We start from the raw sequence: 18,615 nt of genomic DNA, 5'->3' as shown, positions 1-18,615 counted from the left end.
CCATCACTGCCTCTCCAGTCCTTCACTGTAACGTTCCTCATCTACGAATCTTTCATCCTCGCTCAAATTAATGGGGTAATCGTTGCTTTGTCGCTCCGAATCTCTCTCGCTCCATTGTAAACAACGGGGAATTGTGAGGAATACTAGCTCCTGTGACGTCACGCTACTTCCGGTACAGGCGAGGCTTTTTTTTATCAGCGAGCAAAAGTTGCGAACTTTATCGTCGATTTTCTCTACTAAATCCTTTCAGCAAAAATATGGCAATATCGCGAAATGATCAAGTATGACACATAGAATGGATCTGCTATCCCCGTTTAAATAAAACAAATTCATTTCAGTAGGCCTTTAATGTACCCTAAGATTTTTTGTTAAAAAAAAGCCAATTATGCCAATTTTTGTGAAAAGTACCGAAAAGTATCGAACTACATTTTGGTACCGGTACCAAAATATTGGTATCGGGACAACCCTAGTAGCTTTCTAATTCAAAGTTGACCCTGAGAGTAAGCTAAGGAGGATCATTGTTATTGATAAGCATTGTTTTATTGGAACTCTGCTAAGTTTTAGAACAAGAGTGGTATATAGTATTTGTTGTCATGAATTGAATTGAAAAAAGGTGAGATTTTAGTACATACCACAATCCTGCTCATCGTCACAGTCAGAACAGTCACACACAAAGTCACATCTCCTTTCAGGGCTCAAACATGGATGACATGCAGCTGTGTTATAAGACAAGAACAAACAACCATCAACTTATGCTCCATATCAACTTTGAATGATTTGGCTAAAGTCAAACAGTCTAACTGATTAATAACATCAATATGTTCATGTTTCAATGGAAAACCACCTTTTCTGTTTCCCCCGAGAAATGACTTTAGATTTTAAGATAAGATTCATTGCTGTTACATGACTGCATAATGAGTTGTCAGCATGTCTACATCAGATCTCCTATCAGATTTTATAACTGTCGGAGAACTTATAGCATTTTTTTTCACCCCAGCAGGATCAAAGGCCAGCGGGAAAGTCATCAGGTTGATGCCGGGAAAAAGAAGCCAACTGTACATCCAAAGGTCTACGTACTGTACCAATCAGACAATCTCATACAGTACCGTTATGTACATAAATATGTCGTCTTTTCAGCTTTTACCTTAAAGCAATTATATGCAGAATACATTGTAACATACGTATAGAGGTGAAACTCAGTATTGTGTTTTATATCTTACCAAGGTCCATTCATTTCAGCATTGCAACTTAAAATGTGAAAATAATATGTGATATAAACTCATTACATGCAAAGTGAGATATGTCAAGCCTTTATTTCATATAATTTAGATGATTTAGGCTTAGAGTTTTTGAAAACCCAGTTTTCTGAGATTTTAAATTTAAAGGTTTTTTATAAGCTCTAAACCAGGGGTCACCAACGCGGTGCCCGCGGGCACCAGGTAGCCCGTTTGGACCAGATGAGTAGCCCGCTGGCCTGTTCTAAAAATAGCTCAAATAGCAGCACTTACCAGTGAGCTGCCTCTATTTTTTTATTTTATTTATTTACTAGCAAGCTGGTCTCGCTTTCCTCAACATTTTTAATTCTAAGAGAGACAAAACTCAAATAGAATTTGAAAATCCAAGAAAATATTTTAAAGACTTGGTCTTCACTTGTTTAAATAAATTCATTTATTTTTTTACTTTGCTTCTTATAACTTTCAGAAAGACAATTTTAGAGAAACAAATACAACCTTAAAAATGATTTTAGGATTTTTAAACACATATACCTATGCAATGCCAGGCTTCCCACTAACTGACAAAGAAACAGATAACAGATTTGGTGTCCAGTTCAAATTGTGACATGATTTATTTAAAAGTTTGAGAGTTGACTTTTGTATTTTACATGAGTTATTATTTGTACAAACATGGTGCAAAGTAATTCATGATTTGTTAAAAAATGTTATTGGCTAGCTAGTTAAAATGGGATATTGTGATTTCACAAGACTGTCTTAGAAGTGATCATTTGAAAATGTTCAATTTGAAAAATGTGCACTTAGAGAAAATATAAAAATAAAGTGTTGCATATTGATATTTATCTGTTTCCATATATATTTAATGTGAGAAATTATTAAGATGATCAGTGTTTCCACAAAGATAAATATCATTAATTATTAATAATAACATAGAGTTAAAGGTAAATTGAGCAAATTGGCTATTTCTGGCAATGTATTTAAGTGTGTATCAAACTGGTAGCCCTTCGCATTAATCAGTACCCAAGAAGTAGCTCTTGCTTTCAAAAAGGTTGGTGACCCCTGCTCTAAACCGTAATCATCAAAAGGATTTCAAAAGAAGGGTTGAAATATCTTGAGTTGCATGTTATGAGCAGAGGTCATACATTAATTTCACCTAATTGCTGGAATAAACAACACTCTGCACTATACTCTATTTTTTTTAGTTTTACCTGGAACTACAATATAATTGTATTCCAATTCAAACTTGTCGCTGTTTCTTCAGTAAATGTCTGAATTTTCTATCGATGTGAGATCAAGTCACTGACTTGACTACAGAAAACAATTTAATCGTGTTGCGTTCAAAAGGTGAAGCGCAGAGAATACACATCTACACTGCAAAGAAGAGCTGTCAAAATATAAGATATACAAATTTGATTTTAGCAAAAAATACTAAAAAGTAGTGAAATTAACTAGCTGCATTTTACTTGACAAGGCATCCTAAATTAATGTGTAGAAATTAGCATGACTTTTAAGCGAGAAGTATTTTATTCAAAAAACAAGAATTATTTAACATACCGTTCTTAAATTAAGCATCCTTGTTGTAGAATCTTTAAACAAGTTTTCTAGTAGTAGTTTAGTCTTTATTTGAAGGGACAATGTACAGAAACATTAAGCTCAAAGACAGATATGTTCTGTACCAGATTATAGCTAAATAGCTCATTTCCATCTGCAGTCCCTGGCTACCTAAATTAAAGGGATACAAAAATCATGCGATAAAATTATGACAATAAAAACATACACAAGTATTAAGAAAAAAGTCATAAAATGCCCTTTCATGGACACATACTTAATATACAATACAACCACACCTCATTTACATCATCACACAAAGACAATACATGCTTTTGTTCACATCTGTCATCATTTGTAAAAAAAAACATGATTTTAACACACACACCTCACAATTTACAATAAAAATCCTCTCATGGATAAATATAATACACATTAGGTTGATGTGTGAGCAGCTTTGATTGCTCCAAAGCCACTTTTTTAACTTCAATTGTGAATGAAGAGTCATCTGTTAAGACTTTTCAAGTTTGTTGTGAGGTCGTTCCATTCCTTTATGGCTTTATATGAAAAGGCTGATTGTGCAAAAGAGGTTTTACATCTGGGTATGCTACACTGCCCCCTGGTGGAGGCTCGTGTGTTTCTAGTTGTCACAGCAGATGTAAACTGGACAAAGTGCTTAAGTGGCGCTGGTGCAGTGTTATTAAGATTCGATGGGCCATTCGTATTGATGCTAATCTTTGAATGTTAGCTAAATTTAACAATCTATATTTTTGGAGAACTAAACAATGATGGTGGTGTTGTGGTTTTCGGTCAAGGATTTTGAGGGATTGTTTGTGCAAAGTTGCCAATGGCCTCAGTGTCATTTTGCTTGCCTGCGACCATCATGTTATACAATAATAAAAACGAGACATAATCATTGCATTAAAATAAGTTTGAGCTGCCTTCAGTGTTAATGAATTCCTGATACATTTGAACGTTTTTATGTTGTATTTAAGACTCTGGCACATCTATCTATCATTCTATGTGGGGAACACCAAAATATCTTATTAAATGTATTTTTTTTAATCAGTTTTAACATTTTTAAACGAGAATAGACACCATTTTATCATGTTAAAATTAAGATTACCGTATTTTCCGGAACATAGGGCGCACCGGATTATAAGGCGCACTGCCGATGAGCGGGTCTATTCAGGTCTATTTTCATGCAAAAGGCGCACAAAATTATGAGGTGCATTAAAGGGGTCATATTATGATTTTTTTTTATAATGTAAAACATTTCCTTGTGGTCTACACAACATGAAATGGTGGTTCTTTGCTCAAAATGTTGCATAGATGATGTTTTACACATCATCTTCAAGTCGCTTTCTGACAGTCGCTTCAGGATGCCCCGTTTTGTGGGCGGGTCTTATTTACGTGGCTCACCTTTGAGAGCGTCTTCTATTTGTGTAGCGTGCAAGGACGGGAGTGGAAGAAGTGTCAAAAGATGGCGCTAACTGTTTTAATGACATTCAGACTTTACTTCAATCAATAACGGAGCAGCATCTCCTCATCCGTGGCTCACTAGTGCAACAACAACGCCCGAAATGTGACCCGTGAAAAACCGTCCGACCGGAACTCTCTAATAACTAAAGTTCCTTGGGTGAATAATGTAAACTCACTACACCGGTATGTTTTAGTGCTTTCATGGTGAGTTTACTGACAGATATAAGTAAGAACTTTACACTACTTTATATTAGAAATGGCAACAGTGGAGGATGAATGTCCCATAACAAGAAGATAGAGACAAAGAAGAAGCTTATTGACTTCAGTGTCGGCACGGACTACAAAAGGCGGACGCGCGCAAAATTTCAGGACTTATCCAGATCTCAAATACACATCAGCAGGTACCAGAAGGTAAGAAAAGTTGCTTTTTTTTTTGCATAATATTGCGAAACAAAGCGGCAGATAATATTTCTGCTAATAAGTGAAGTGAAGTGAAGTGTATTACATTTATATAGCGCTTTTTCTCAATACACACGCCATAATAATACTTGTATACTCCGGTAGCCGTAATGCGCCGACAATCCATCAATCAGTGCGGCTTCATAGCTTACCAAAGTCCTACTAAAACATTTTGACAGATTTTTGAGCGCCGTGTGTAATGTTCTTTATTCTCAATGGAACATTTCAAGTTTTGGTGTTGTTTACTGCCGTCACATTGCAGTCTACACGTAGCTCTTATGTGTGACTGCCATCTACTGGTCACACGTATGGTTACCTGTACCAAATAAAATTGCTCTGAGGTCGGTAAGCACAACCAGAATTATTCCGTACATTTGGCTATAAGGCGCACTGTCGATTTTGAGAAAATGAAAGGACTTTAAGTACGCCTTATAGTCCGAAATGACTAAAAGTAAGCAAATAGCTTTTAAAACTATGTACATTTCTATAAATAAACGTTTAAATCTTGTCAAGTAGCAAACCATTTGCAGTGTATGCATGTGATCGTTAATCTTGTCTGCTGCAGTCACTTTTAAATGACATAAGATGTGGTATGCTTTGGATCATGATCTAGACTCTAATCCAGAACAAGTTTCCTGCAATCCACAGTTTTTCCATGTTGAACCAATTAAAAACAACAGTAATACACACTTTTTTTTTCTTCATAGAGTTGGACTGAACGGTTCTTACCCAAATGCAGAATCAAGGCCAAGATGAAGGCAGAAGTCCTGCTTGGTCCAATCCACATCTTAGTGCCTCTGATCACAAAGCTGCGGTCAACTTCCGACTTCTCTTTCCTAACAGCTGGACTTTAAGTTTTCCCAGCATGCAACTGCAACAAACCACCATAAAGCGAGCGTTCCGTCACACCTCTACACTTATTGCGAAAGAGACAGGAACAATCAAGGCATGGAAATATTTCAAGTGCATTTATAATCTCTTGTTTACATTGCTCCTTTGATGTTAACGTGACGCATGGCAATTTTTCACAGTTGATGTTGGGGAAAAAATACAATTCATTTAATGGGACCTATTGTAATTTTCCTCTTTTCTGACTTATAAATGAAGTTCAGGTCATAAATGTTCAGTTTAAACCGGGGGTCGGCAACCCGCGGCTCTAGAGCCGCATGCGGCTCTTTAGCGCCGCCCTAGTGGCTCTCTGGAGATTTTTCAAAAATGTATGAAGAATGGAAAAAGATGAGGGGAAAAAAATCTATTTTTTTGTTTTAGTATGGTTTCTGTAGGATTACAAACATTACACAAACCTCCCTAATTGTTATAAATCACACTGTTTGTATTAAACATGCTTCACTGATTCGAGTATTTGGCGAGCGCCGTTTTGTCCTACTAATTTTGGCGGTCCCTGAACTCACCGTAGTTTGTTTACATGTATAACTTTCTCCGACTTTCTAGGACGTGTTTTATGCCACTTCTTTTTCTGTCTCATTTTGTCCACCACAACTTTTAGCGTTGTGCATGACTGCACAAATGTGAGTTTTGTTGATGTTATTGACTTGTGTGGAGTGCTAGTCAGACATATTTGGTCACTGCATGACTGCAAGCTAATCGATGCTAACATGCTATTTAGGCTAGCGATATGTACATATTGCATCATTATGCCTCATTTGTAGGTATATTTGAGGTCATTTAGTTTCCTTTAAGTCCTCTTAATTAAATGTATATCTCATGACACATGTAATATGGCTTTTAATTTTTTGCGGCTCCAGCCAGATTTGTTTTTGTATTTTTGGTCCAATATGGCTCTTTCAACATTTTGGGTTGCCGACCCCTGGTTTAAACACTTGAGACAGACCTACATTTTTGCAGCAGATTCTTAAAAAAACACGAGAGTGCTATCATAGAGATGATCTTTGCGGTGGCGTGCAGTCACTAGAGGCATGGGAGGCGGGGCCTCACCTGCCATCATGGAAAGAAAAAAAATGTAAAAAGAAAAAAATGTGTATTAAATTGTTATATGTATCCAGTGATTATACTAAAGTTATTTTCCATTTAACTTCACCAGTTTTAGATTATTTTTATTTTTATTTTCACATTTGCCGTTCAAATACTGAGAAGAGACGGTGCGGTGATCAGCAGCCAGATGAGGCACGTCACTGATTTGTGCCTCAACATGGATTGTGCACAATGACTCGGCTAACTGCTGAGCTGCTGTGCAGTGAGACTGTATTGCTATATGAATTATATCAGCTAACTAAACTATGACATAGTTTAGTTAGCTGAGGTGTATAATGTACAGTGTATTTTGTCAAAAACTGTATGTGTGTAACGTATTTCTTGTGCTGAGCATTCATAAATCTTCTGCAAAAGACGTACTGGTTGAGGCTCGCAGTAATCCGGCCTCCTGATCCCAGAGATCATTCCTCGGCCGCAGAAGAAAAAAAAAAAAAAGTTTGCAAGTCAATTAGTGCAGCGATTGTTTATTTCCTCTCGCCTGAACTTTTATTAAAAACATGGAGGATTACATATGTAAAATAAAACAGTTTTCTAAACTGGACTTTCAATCAAAGCAGGAGGTAATAATTTAAGGTAGACCAACGCCGGAGCTAAAAGGTTTGCTTTTGACTTCGGGACAGAAGACCCGTTCTTTTCAAACGGCATGGTACACACGCAAAGGCTGGCTGTGTGGATGTCCAGCAAGAAAGGTAAGACCATAATAATGTTTTTTTTATTAAATGTGCTTTTTTGTGTGCTACAGTTGTGTAAAGAATGCTGGTATGAGCTTTTAAACATAACCCGTTAACTGCTGCCAATCACATGGTGAATAAGATACTATTTAGGGTTCATATGTTTGTAAATCTGACTGTGATGATGCAGTGCCTCACCAGACATTAACCTCACCGCACGCCACTGGATCCTTGATTTTTGGCAGAAGGTCCTTAAAAACAGCAGGTGTCACTTGCAATCTAAAGGGAAGGCCTTCGCAAACAAGACTGACTCAGGTTAGAAATGTGACTGCAGGAGCAAAATTAACAACAATACATATCTAGACCACGAGGAAGTGTTCAATGCAGATTACAATACTCACAGGTGTCCTTTAAAGAGAGGCCTTATAAGTTGATTTGAAAAACTAAAGTTTATTATTAAATTGTATGGACTCTGCAAAGAAACAACCGATGACTCGGTTGTTTATGGAAGTGCACCACTTAGAGGAAATCGACCAGGGATGTCAAACATGCGGTCCAGGTTCAATCCGGCGTGCAAGATGAGTTTGCTATGTGTAAAATTGAGCTGCATTTTTAAATGAAAGAAACTGCTGTTCTAAATGTGTCCACTGGATGTCGCAATAGCAATTCTGTTAGGCAAGCAAATAGTTTATTATTAGTATAAAAGCTGATGTTGTCCTGATGGCTTCCCGGTAAGGTCTATTCAGGTGTGCTGGAGAGGAGGCTACGCCGGATAGTCGAACCTCGGATTCAGGAGGAACAGTGTGGTTTTCGTTCTGGTCGTGGAACTGTGGACCAGCTCTATACTCTCGGCAGGGTCCTTGAGGGTGCATGGGAGTTTGCCCAACCAGTCTACATGTGCTTTGTGGACTTGGAGAAGGCATTCCACCGTGTACTCTGGTAAGTCCTGTGGGGAGTGCTCAGATAGTATGGGGTATCGGACTGTCTGATTGTGGCGGTCTGCTCCCTGTATGATCAGTGCCAGAGCTTGGTCCGCATTGTCGGACACGTTTCCAGTGAGGGTTGGACTCCGCCAAGGCTGCCCTTTGTCGCCAATTCTGTTCAGAACTTTTATGGACAGAATTTCTAGGCGCAGTCAAGGCGTTGAGGGGATCCGGTTTGGTGGCTGCAGGATTAGGTCTCTGCTTTTTGCAGATGATGTGGTCCTGATGGCTTCATCTGGCCAGGATCTTCAGCTCTCATTGGATCGGTTCGCAGCTGAGTGTGAAGCGACTGGGATGGGAATCAGCACCTCCAAGTCCGAGTCCATGGTTCCCGCCCGGAAAAGGGTGGGGTGCCATCTCCGGGTTGGGGAGGAGACCCTGCCCCAAGTGGAGGAGTTCAAGTACCTCGGAGTCTTGTTCACGAGTGAGGGAAAAGTGGATTGTGAGATCGACAGGCGGATCGGTGCGGCGTCTTCAGTAATGCGGACGCTGTATCGATCCGTTGTGGTGAAGAAGGAGCTGAGCCGGAAGGCAAAGCTCTAAATTTACCGGTCGATCTACGTTCTCATCCTCACCTATGGTCATGAGCTTTGGGTTATGACCGAAAGGACAAGATCACGGGTACAAGCGGCCGAAATGAGTTTCCTCCGCCGGGTGGCGGGGCTCTCCCTTAGAGATAGGGTGAGGAGCTCTGCCATCCAGGGGGAGCTCAAAGTAAAGCCACTGCTCCTCCACATGGAGAGGAGCCAGATGAGGTGGTTCGGGCATCTGGTCAGGGTGCCACCCGAACGCCTCCTTCGGGAGGTGTTTAGGGCACGTCCAACCGGTAGGAGGCCACGGGGAAGACCCAGGACACGTTGGGAAGACTATGTCTCCCGGCTGGCCTGGGAACGCCTCGGGATTCCCCGGGAGGAGCTGGACGAAGTAGCTGGGGAGAGGAAAGTCTGGGCTTCCCTGCTTAGGCTGCTGCCCCCGCGACCCGACCTCAGATAAGCGGAAGAAGATGGATGGATGGATGGAAACCAGGTTATGTATTGCGGGGTTGCAGCCATGTGACCCAGAGGCATCTATGGGTTTCACATTTTGTTATCAGGCAAATGTGTCTTGTTTCACATGATTTCACATAACATACAAAAGTGCAGACTTATTGAGAGCCACCAAACAAAATAAAACATCACTTACTGTATGAGGTCTGCTGTCATCAGGATGCCGACTGCTGGGATGTTCATATATTCCCATTTAGGTAAAAAATTACTCATAATCCTGGCGAAGAAACAGGGTGGGTGGGGTCCGGGGGGGTGTACCAAGCGTCTTTTCGTGTCATTCCTGCCAGTTCCAGGTCCTAAATGGCTGTCAAAGTGTACCAGCTTGTCGGATTACATTCTCAGCCATCTACAAAACCCAAAACCAGTGAAGTTGGCACGTTGTGTAAATGGTAAATAAAAACAGAATACAATGATTTGCGAATCCTTTTCAACTTATATTCAATTGAATAGACTGCAAAGACAAGATATTTCATGTTCCAACTGGTAAACTTCTTTTTTTTGTGTGCAAATAATCCTGAACACATTGCAAAAAAGTTGTCACAGGGGCATTTTTACCACTGTGTTACATGGCCTTTCCTTTTAACAACAATTTTCCACTTTGCATCAGTCCATCTTAGATGAGCTCGGTCGGGTCCAGCAAAGCCGGCGGCGTTTCTGGGTGTTGTTGATAAATGGCTTTGGCTTTGCATTGTAGAGTTTTAACTTGCACTTACGGATGTAGCGACCAACTGTAGTTACTGACAGTGGTTTTCTGAAGTGTTCCTGAGCCCATGTGGTGATATCCTTTACACACTGATGTTGCTTTTTGATGCAGTACCGCCTGAGGGATCGAAGGTCACGGGCATTCAATGTTGGTTTTCTCCAGATTCTCTGAACCTTTTAATGATATTACGGACCGTAGATGGTGAAATCCCTAAATTCCTTGCAATAGCTTGTTGAGAAATGTTCTTAAACTGCTCCGACAATTTGCTCACACATTTGTTGACAAAGTGGTGACCCTCGCTCCATCCTTGTTTGTGAATGACTGAGCATTTCATGAAGCTGCTTTTAGACCTAATCATGGCACCCACCTGTTCCCAATTAGCCTGTTCACCTGTGGGATGTTCTAAATAAGTGTTTGATGAGCATTCCTCAACTTTCTCAGTCTTTTTTGCCACTTGTGCCAGCTTTTTTGAAACATGTTTCAGGCATCAAATTCCAAATGAGCTAATATTTGCAAAAAAATAACGTTTTCCAGTTTAAACGTTAAATATCTTGTCTTTGCAGTCTATTCAATTGAATATAAGTTGAAAAGGATTTGCAAATCATTGTATTCTGTTTTTATTTACCATTTACACAACATGATAACTTCACTGGTTTTGGGTTTTTGTAGTTGTATTTCGTTTATTTTTCTATTTGCAGAAACATATTTTTCCAATGTTGTCATAATCATAATCAACTAACTAGAGGCAAATTCACAAAATTCATGACGAGGGATGGGAGATATGGCCGATATATAACATTATACATCGCAATTAGGGATGTCCGATAATGGCTTTTTGCCGATATCCGATATGCCGATATTGTCCAACTCTTTAATTACCGATACCGATATCAACCGATACCGATATCAACCGATATATACAGTCGTGGAATTAACACATTATTATGCCTAATTTGGACAACCAGGTATGGTGAAGATAAGGTCCTTTTTAAAAAAATGAATCAAATAAAATAAGATAAATAAATTAAAAACATTTTCTTGAATAAAAAAGAAAGTAAAACAATATAAAAACAGTTACATAGAAACTAGTAATTAATGAAAATTTGTAAAATTAACTGTTAAAGGTTAGATTATTAGTGGACCAGCAGCACGCACAATCATGTGTGCTTACGGACTGTATCCCTTGCAGACTGTATTGATATATATTGATATATAATGTAGGAACCAGAATATTAATAACAGAAAGAAACAACCCTTTTGTGTGAATGAGTGTGAATGAGTGTAAATGGGGGAGGGAGGTTTTTTGGGTTGGTGCACTAATTGTAAGTGTATCTTGTGTTTTTTATGTGGATTTAATTAAAAAAATAAAATAAAATAAAAAACGATACTGATAATAAAAAAAAACGATACCAATATTTTCCGATATTACATTTTAACGCATTTATCGGCCGATAATATCGGCAGACCGATATTATCGGACATCTCTAATCGCAATATATTATTTGATATGTCAATGATAATAGAATCATTTCAAAATAGGTTGCAAAGTCTCCAAATTTAGCTGCTGACATATGTGGTAATTGTGCTCACCGAGAGAATGCCAAGAGTGTGCGAAAAAGTAATCAGAGCAAAAGGTGGCTATTTTGAAGAAACTAGAATATAAAACATGTTTTTAGTTATTACACCTTTTTTTTTGTTAAGTACATAACTCCACCTGTGTTCATTCCTAGTTTTGATGTGACAATCTACAATGTAAATAGTCATGAAAATAAAGAAAATGCATTGAAATGAGAAGGTGTGTCCAAACTTTTGGCCCGTACTTTACATCAAATATTTCATTTACATTTCAGCCTCTGAATACTGAGGTTGGCCTACACTGCAACACATATTTCACGTCAAATACGTAACTCCTTGTATTCTAACATTAAAGGCCTACTGAAATGATTTTTTTTATTTAAACGGGAATAGCAGATCCATTCTATGTGTCATACTTGATCATTTTGCGATATTGCCATATTTTTGCTGAAAGGATTTAGTATAGAACAACGTCGATAAAGTTCGCAACTTTTGGTCTCTGATAAAAAAAAACCTTGCCCCTACCGGAAGTAGCGTGACGTTGTCAGTTGTTCACTCCCTCATATTTTCCTATTGTTTTCAACGCAGCTAGAGCTATTCGGACCGAGAAAGCGACGATTACCCCATTAATTTGAGCGAGGATGAAAGATTAGTGGACGAGGAACGTTAGAGTGACGGACTAGAATGCAGTGAAATACATATTTTTTTTCGCTCTGACCGTAACTTAGGTACAAGCTGGCTCATTGGATTCCACACTCTCTCCTTTTTCTATTGTGGATCACGGATTTGTATTTTAAACCACCTCGGATACTATATCCTCTTGAAAATGAGAGTCGAGAACGCGAAATGGACATTCAGTGCCTTTTATCTCCATGACAATACATCGGCGAAACGCTTTAGCTACGAGCTAACGTGATAGCATCGTGCTTTAACTGCATATAGAAACAAAAAAAATAAACCCCTGACTGGAAGGATAGATAGAAAATCAACAATACTATTAAACCGTGGACATGTAAATACACGGTTAATGCTTTCCAGGCTGGCGAAGGTTAACAACGCTGTGCTAACGACGCCATTGAAGCCTACTTAGCAACCGGACCGCATAGAGCTACGCTAAAAACATTAGCTCTCCACCTACGCCAGCCAGCCTTCATCTGCTCATCAACACCCGTCCTCACCTGCGTTCCAGCGATCGGCGGAAGGACGAAGGACTTCACCCGATGCGTTTGGCGGCCCGGAGACGTAGGAAGTCAAGGTGAGGTCGCCGGCTAGCGCGTCTGCTCTCCAACAAAGTCCTCCTGGTTGTGTTGCTGTAGTCCGCTGCTAATACACCGATCCCACCTACAACTGTCTTCTTTGCAGCCTTCATTGTTCATTAAACAAATTGCAAAAGATGTCCAGAATACTGTGGAATTATGAAATGAAAACAGAGCTTTTTGTATAGGATTCTACGGGGTACCATAACTTCCGTTAAACTGACTACGTCACGCGCATACGTCATCATACCGCGACGTTTCAGCCGGATATTTCCCGGGTAATTTTAAATGTCACTTTATAAGTTAACCCGGCCGTATTGGCATGTGTTGCAATGTTAAGATTTCATCATTGATATATAAACTATCAGACTGCGTGGTCGGTAGTAGTGGCTTTCAGTAAGCCTTTAACTACATGTGCACAGTGCAATGAGATCTTGGTGTTGACTTTGAAATTAAACATCAAGTAAAGAGGCATCACTTTTTATTTGAGACAAACAGGACTTCAAGGAGGCAAATCGTGAAATTTTGTAGACACATCAAAATAGATCTTAAGTGTCTTAAAAGCATGTTTGTGACATTACTCAAACAAAAACACCCCAAGGATGAAAATTTTAAAGCACATTTAAAACCACAACAGTCCTTTTTTTAAATACTTTTCAAATGTTGTAATCAGACCATATTTTGGGTATATTAGATGGAATTTTTACCTGACATGTTTGGACTGTCATCTGCAGTCTTCTTCAGAAGGGTCACCTGACCACTGTACAATGTGCACAACAGGCCTGTTCAGAGCAGCCTGTATCTGACCCAAATATGTGTCCCCTTAAAGGCCTACTGAAAGCCACTACTACCGACCACGCAGTCTGATAGTTTATATATCAATGATGAAATCTTAACATTGCAACACATGCCAATACGGCCGGGTTAACTTATAAAGTGACATTTAAAATTTCCCGGGAAATATCCGGCTAAACGTCGCGGTATGATGACGTATGCGCGTGACAAAGTCAGTATAACGGAAGTTATGGTACCCCGTAGAATCCTATACAAAAAGCTCTGTTTTCATTTCATAATTCCACAGTATTCTGGACATCTTTTGCAATTTGTTTAATGAACAATGAAAGCTGCAAAGAAGACAGTTGTAGGTGGGATCGGTGTATTAGCAGCGGACTACAGCAACACAACCAGGAGGACTTTGTTGGAGAGCAGACGCGCTAGCCGCCGACTTCACCTTGACTTCCTACGTCTCCGGGCCGCCAAACGCATCGGGTGAAGTCCTTCGTCCTTCCGCCGATCGCTGGAACGCAGGTGAGCACGGGTGTTGATGAGCAGATGAGGGCTGGCTGGCGTAGGTGGAGAGCTAATGTTTTTAGCATAGCTCTGTGCGGTCCGGTTGCTAAGTTAGCTTCAATGGCGTCGTTAGCACAGCATTGTTAACCTTCGCCAGCCTGGAAAGCATTAACCGTGTATTTACATGTCCACGGTTTAATAGTATTGTTGATTTTCTATCTATCCTTCCAGTCAGGGGTTTATTTTTTTTGTTTCTATATGCAGTTAAAGCACGATGCTATCACGTTAGCTCGTAGCTAAAGCATTTCGCCGATGTATTGTCGTGGAGATAAAAGGCACTGAATGTCCATTTTGCGTTCTCGACTCTCATTTTCAAGAGGATATAGTATCCAAGGTGGTTTAAAATACAAATCCGTGATCCACAATAGAAAAAGGAGAAAGTGTGGAATCCAATGAGCCAGCTTGTACCTAAGTTACGGTCAGAGCGAAAAAAAATATGTATTTCACTGCATTCTAGTCCGTCACTCTAACGTTCCTCGTCCACGAATCTTTCATCCTCGCTCAAATTAATGGGGTAATCGTCGGAATCGCTCTAGCTGCGTTGAAAACAATAGGAAAATATGAGGGAGTGAACAACTGACAACGTCACGCTACTTCCGGTAGGGGCAAGGTTTTTTTTTATCAGAGACCAAAAGTTGCGAACTTTATCGACGTTGTTCTATACTAAATCCTTTCAGCAAAAATATGGCAATATCGCAAAATGATCACGTATGACACATAGAATGGATCTGCTATTCCCGTTTAAATACAAACATTTCATTTCAGTAGGCCTTTAAAAAGTGATGAGGACACAAATGTGGTATTAAAAAAGATCATGATAAAAAGGTTGATGATGACATCGCTAAATTCAAACTCCGTGAAGAAGTGTCAAGTATATTTTTTATTTCAGTACCCTTCATTATCCCAGGTCACCTCATAGTCTGGATACTGAACTTTTAGTTTCTCAGTGGTCACGGCGTGGTTTGCTCTTCCAAAGCCCTGTGAAGAAAAGCACCACAGAAATGTTCCAAACTTTGTAATAATATTATTGACACTTGAGTGCGTGTAGGGATGATGTTCGAAATCGGTTCTCCCGGTTGTTCGATAAGAAAAGAACCGATTCCATGGACTCAAATCCCTTTTTGAGAACCGGTTCCCGTTATCGAGGCCACTATAGTAAAGAAAAAGAGTTGGTCCTTTATTCGAATCCCTGGGAACGAATCCCTTCCCACGTACAGGAAATGCCCTGTGGGACCTGCAATGTTATGCCCATTTGATTGTAGACTCTTACTGACACCTTGTGGCGATATGAAAATACTACGCGTCATTAGTTTGGGCACTTCCGGGTTGAGACAATTGAGAAGTAGACAAGTTGTGTTAGATCTTACAAGCCTTGGAAAAGATAAGTCTGTAAGTAAACTGTTTAACTTGTTTATTTAACTCAATATTAAGGTGGAAAGTGCTTAAGTTTGATACTAAGATGTTTATTGAAAAACGATTTTTGTGCAGTGTTTCAATGGATGTTTTGAGGACTTAAATGGCTGCCAGTCGTATATTTCCACCATCCAAATAGTTTCAACACTCAGAAGTATTTGTTTGATGATAGTACTGTATATTTGTGTGAAGCTAATATTTACATATTGTGTATTACATTTCAGTATGTTAATTGAATCACATAGCTTATACATTTGTCATTGTGTGTATTTCAGTTTAAAAAAAAAAAAAACAGTCCAGTGCAAGACAAAAGTAAAGATAGGAAAAGACAAAGCAAGATCAACAACAATAAAGAGCCTAAATGGATTAATCTGCTTTGGATTGTTTGTTAGCTGTCCGCCAAGCTGTATAACCTCAACACGTAAAGTGAGGGCAGAACAGGCAATATGCAATTATTGCCAGGCTTCGCTCTCATGTAAGGGGGGAAGAATTGTTGATTGATGACTTTGGTGTTCTTAGTGTCATAGTGTGTGTAGTTAGTATGTTCCAATAGCAGCAGAAGTGCACTTTTTGGAGAGCTGTATTATTTTCAGTTTTGTGTCCAAGGGACTGATTTTATTTAACACTATATTATTATTTATACACCTATAGTGATCACAGAGACAGGTTGTTTTTGTGTTACTGTATATATTTGTTTTTCTGAAAAATCCCACTTAATATACTTTGGGTAACAACAGACAACAGTTTTTAGGGGGGGTAACAGTCAATATTTATTTTATTTTTATTTTTTCTTATAAAATAAAAGTGAGCTTTTGTTAAACCAAATATTGTGTTTTTTTCCATATACAACAACCTATCTGGATTCGATAAGAGAATCGATAAGGAATCGGTTCGATAAGAGGATTCGATAATGGGCTCGAACTCGATCATTTCTTATCAAACATCATCCCTAAGTGTGTGTGTGTGTTGAGCTGGACACTCACTATGGAGTAGCCGTAAACGTGGATCTTCTTGTCCTGGGCGTCGTGTCTGATCCTGCCCCCTCCTACACACTCACAGTCCAGGAGTCCGTCCTTTTCAAGCTCCTCTGAAACCTTCTCATAGATATCCGCTGCCATGCAAAGACACGAGCAAAAATCATTTGACGTGATTACAGGATGCATGAGAATCATTTCACACAGGTGTGTTTTTAGACCGCCAAAAGTGTGGCTACTAGGGTTGTACGGTATACCGGTACTAGTATAGTATCGCGGTGCTAATGAATCAAAAACGGTACTATACTCTGTTTGAAAAGTACCACTCAGTCTCCACCATATTTTTTTTTTTACAGGAATGACGTCGCGTCGACGACACGTCATAACATTGCAGGTTTTACGAGCAAAGGAGCATGTTCGGCAGCGCACACACACGGAGTACTTACAAGCAGACACAGTGTGTAGACAGAAAAGGGAGAATGGATGCATTTTGGCCTAAAAACTAAAGCCTCAGGAAGAGGTGCTTTAAGATGTGGCTAGCTAGTTAGCGGCTAATGTCCATCCGCAGTCTGCAGTGTTTTAGCTACTTCTTCAAATAAAGTAAGTTTCTTACAAGTAGCATTATCACTGCAGGACGAGGAATAGCTAAACATGCTTCGCTACACACCGTAGGAGGATACAATAGCTCACCCGCGTCACAATGTTAACAAACGCCATGGGTGGATCTACACCAGACATCCACTATAATGATACCAAGTACAATAGTGTATCTAGTTGATACTACTATGATTACATCGATATTTGTATCGTCACAAAATGTTTTTCTTTAAAAAAAAAAAAAAGCATATTATATTCATAAAGTCAAAAAATACGTCCCTGGACACATGAGAACTTAAATTATGACCAATGTATGATCTTGTAACTACTTGGTATCGGATCGATACCTAAATGTGTGGTATCATCCAAAACTAATGTAAAGTATCATACAACAGAAGAATAAGTGATTATTACATTTTAACAGAAGTGTAGACAAAACATCTGCAGTCCCCTCCAAGGTTTCTCATTGTAGCCCATTGGGTTCAATCAATCAATCAATCAATCAATCAATGTTTATTTATATAGCCCTAAATCACAAAAGTCTCAAAGGGCTGCACAAGCCACAACAACATCCTCGGTACAGAGCCCACATAAGGCTGGGTTGAGTTTTTCCTTGCCCTGATGTGGGATCTGAGCCGAGGATGTTGTTGTGGTTTGTGCAGCCGTTTGAGACACTTGTGATTTAGGGCTATATAAATAAACTTTGATTGATAAAAAAAATGCTGCAAATGCCCAAATTTCCGATTAGATCTCGCAGATTTTATATGATTCGATTGTTTCCCGGTTGGATTCAAAGCAAAACGTGCCCAGCCTGCAACTTGTGTATTCTGTATCGTACTCACCGTGGAACTCGGCCCAGCCGTATCCTCGGACTATGTCGACTTCCGTATCGTCGCCCTCCTCCTTGCTGTGGACCCTGATGAGAACATACTTGAACACGCCGGAGGGATCGATGTCTGCCTGCGGAATGTTCACCATGCGGGAGGCCGCCTTCGTTTGGGTGCACATCTCCGCGGTAAGTTAGCTAACAAAAAGTTTGTATTTTAAAGATGGAATTAGTTTAACTGTGTGTAAATGTGCAATATTAAAGAAGGGCGAGGGAGGATGTAGTCACATACTGACAATTTGGATTACTTCCGGTTTCGGCGAAATACTTCCGGTCTACATTTTCAAAATTGAGGGTTTGTCCCGGAGAGATTGTATTTATAGTTAATCCAATTGGTATGATAAATCGAGTTTAAATTTACTATTGCATTTTATATGTTCATGTACACGTCTATATAATATTTATTAATCATTTACTGCATTAAAAT

The 18,615-nt window shown here is 39.4% G+C and overlaps 2 protein-coding genes and 1 long non-coding RNA gene across 9 annotated transcripts in view; 1 reads left to right on the top strand and 2 right to left on the bottom strand.

The window, feature by feature from the left end:
• The window catches only part of mamdc4 (MAM domain containing 4), a 78,291-nt gene extending 68,555 nt beyond the window's left edge, over nt 1-9,736 (bottom strand). For 4 of the 7 annotated variants that reach the window (XM_062031702.1, XM_062031707.1, XM_062031708.1 and 1 more), the window contains exons 1-3: nt 7,095-8,686; nt 5,451-5,592; nt 633-716 (exon numbers count right to left, since the gene is read on the bottom strand). In XM_062031702.1, coding sequence (XP_061887686.1) covers nt 633-716; nt 5,451-5,508 — 142 coding nt within the window. In that variant the 5' untranslated portion in view covers nt 5,509-5,592; nt 7,095-8,686. Of the gene's footprint in view, nt 1-632; nt 717-5,450; nt 5,593-7,094; nt 8,687-9,570 lie in introns of those variants that run through there. The other 3 variants (XM_062031703.1, XM_062031705.1, XM_062031704.1) reach the window with 3 other exon arrangements.
• Nucleotides 9,737-14,485: 4,749 nt separating this feature from the next.
• On the bottom strand, nt 14,486-18,447 carry phpt1 (phosphohistidine phosphatase 1). Its single transcript, XM_062031701.1, has 3 exons — nt 18,145-18,447; nt 16,715-16,842; nt 14,486-15,296 (listed from the first exon to the last, which is right to left on the bottom strand). Exons 1-3 carry the CDS (start codon nt 18,308-18,310, stop codon nt 15,204-15,206), a joined length of 387 nt encoding a protein of 128 aa, XP_061887685.1. The 5' UTR covers nt 18,311-18,447; the 3' UTR covers nt 14,486-15,203.
• LOC133638771 (uncharacterized) overlaps nt 18,157-18,615 on the top strand; it is a 42,006-nt gene continuing 41,547 nt past the window's right edge. Inside the window, exon 1 of the long non-coding RNA XR_009823683.1 lies at nt 18,157-18,317. This is a non-coding gene — a long non-coding RNA (uncharacterized LOC133638771). The remainder of the gene's footprint in view (nt 18,318-18,615) is intronic.

The sequence above is a fragment of the Entelurus aequoreus genome, linkage group LG21, assembly GCF_033978785.1.
Source record: "Entelurus aequoreus isolate RoL-2023_Sb linkage group LG21, RoL_Eaeq_v1.1, whole genome shotgun sequence".
NCBI lineage: Eukaryota > Metazoa > Chordata > Actinopteri > Syngnathiformes > Syngnathidae > Entelurus > Entelurus aequoreus.
The sequence above is the reverse complement of the archived record's forward strand: the minus strand, read 5'-3'. Positions and strand labels throughout refer to the sequence as shown.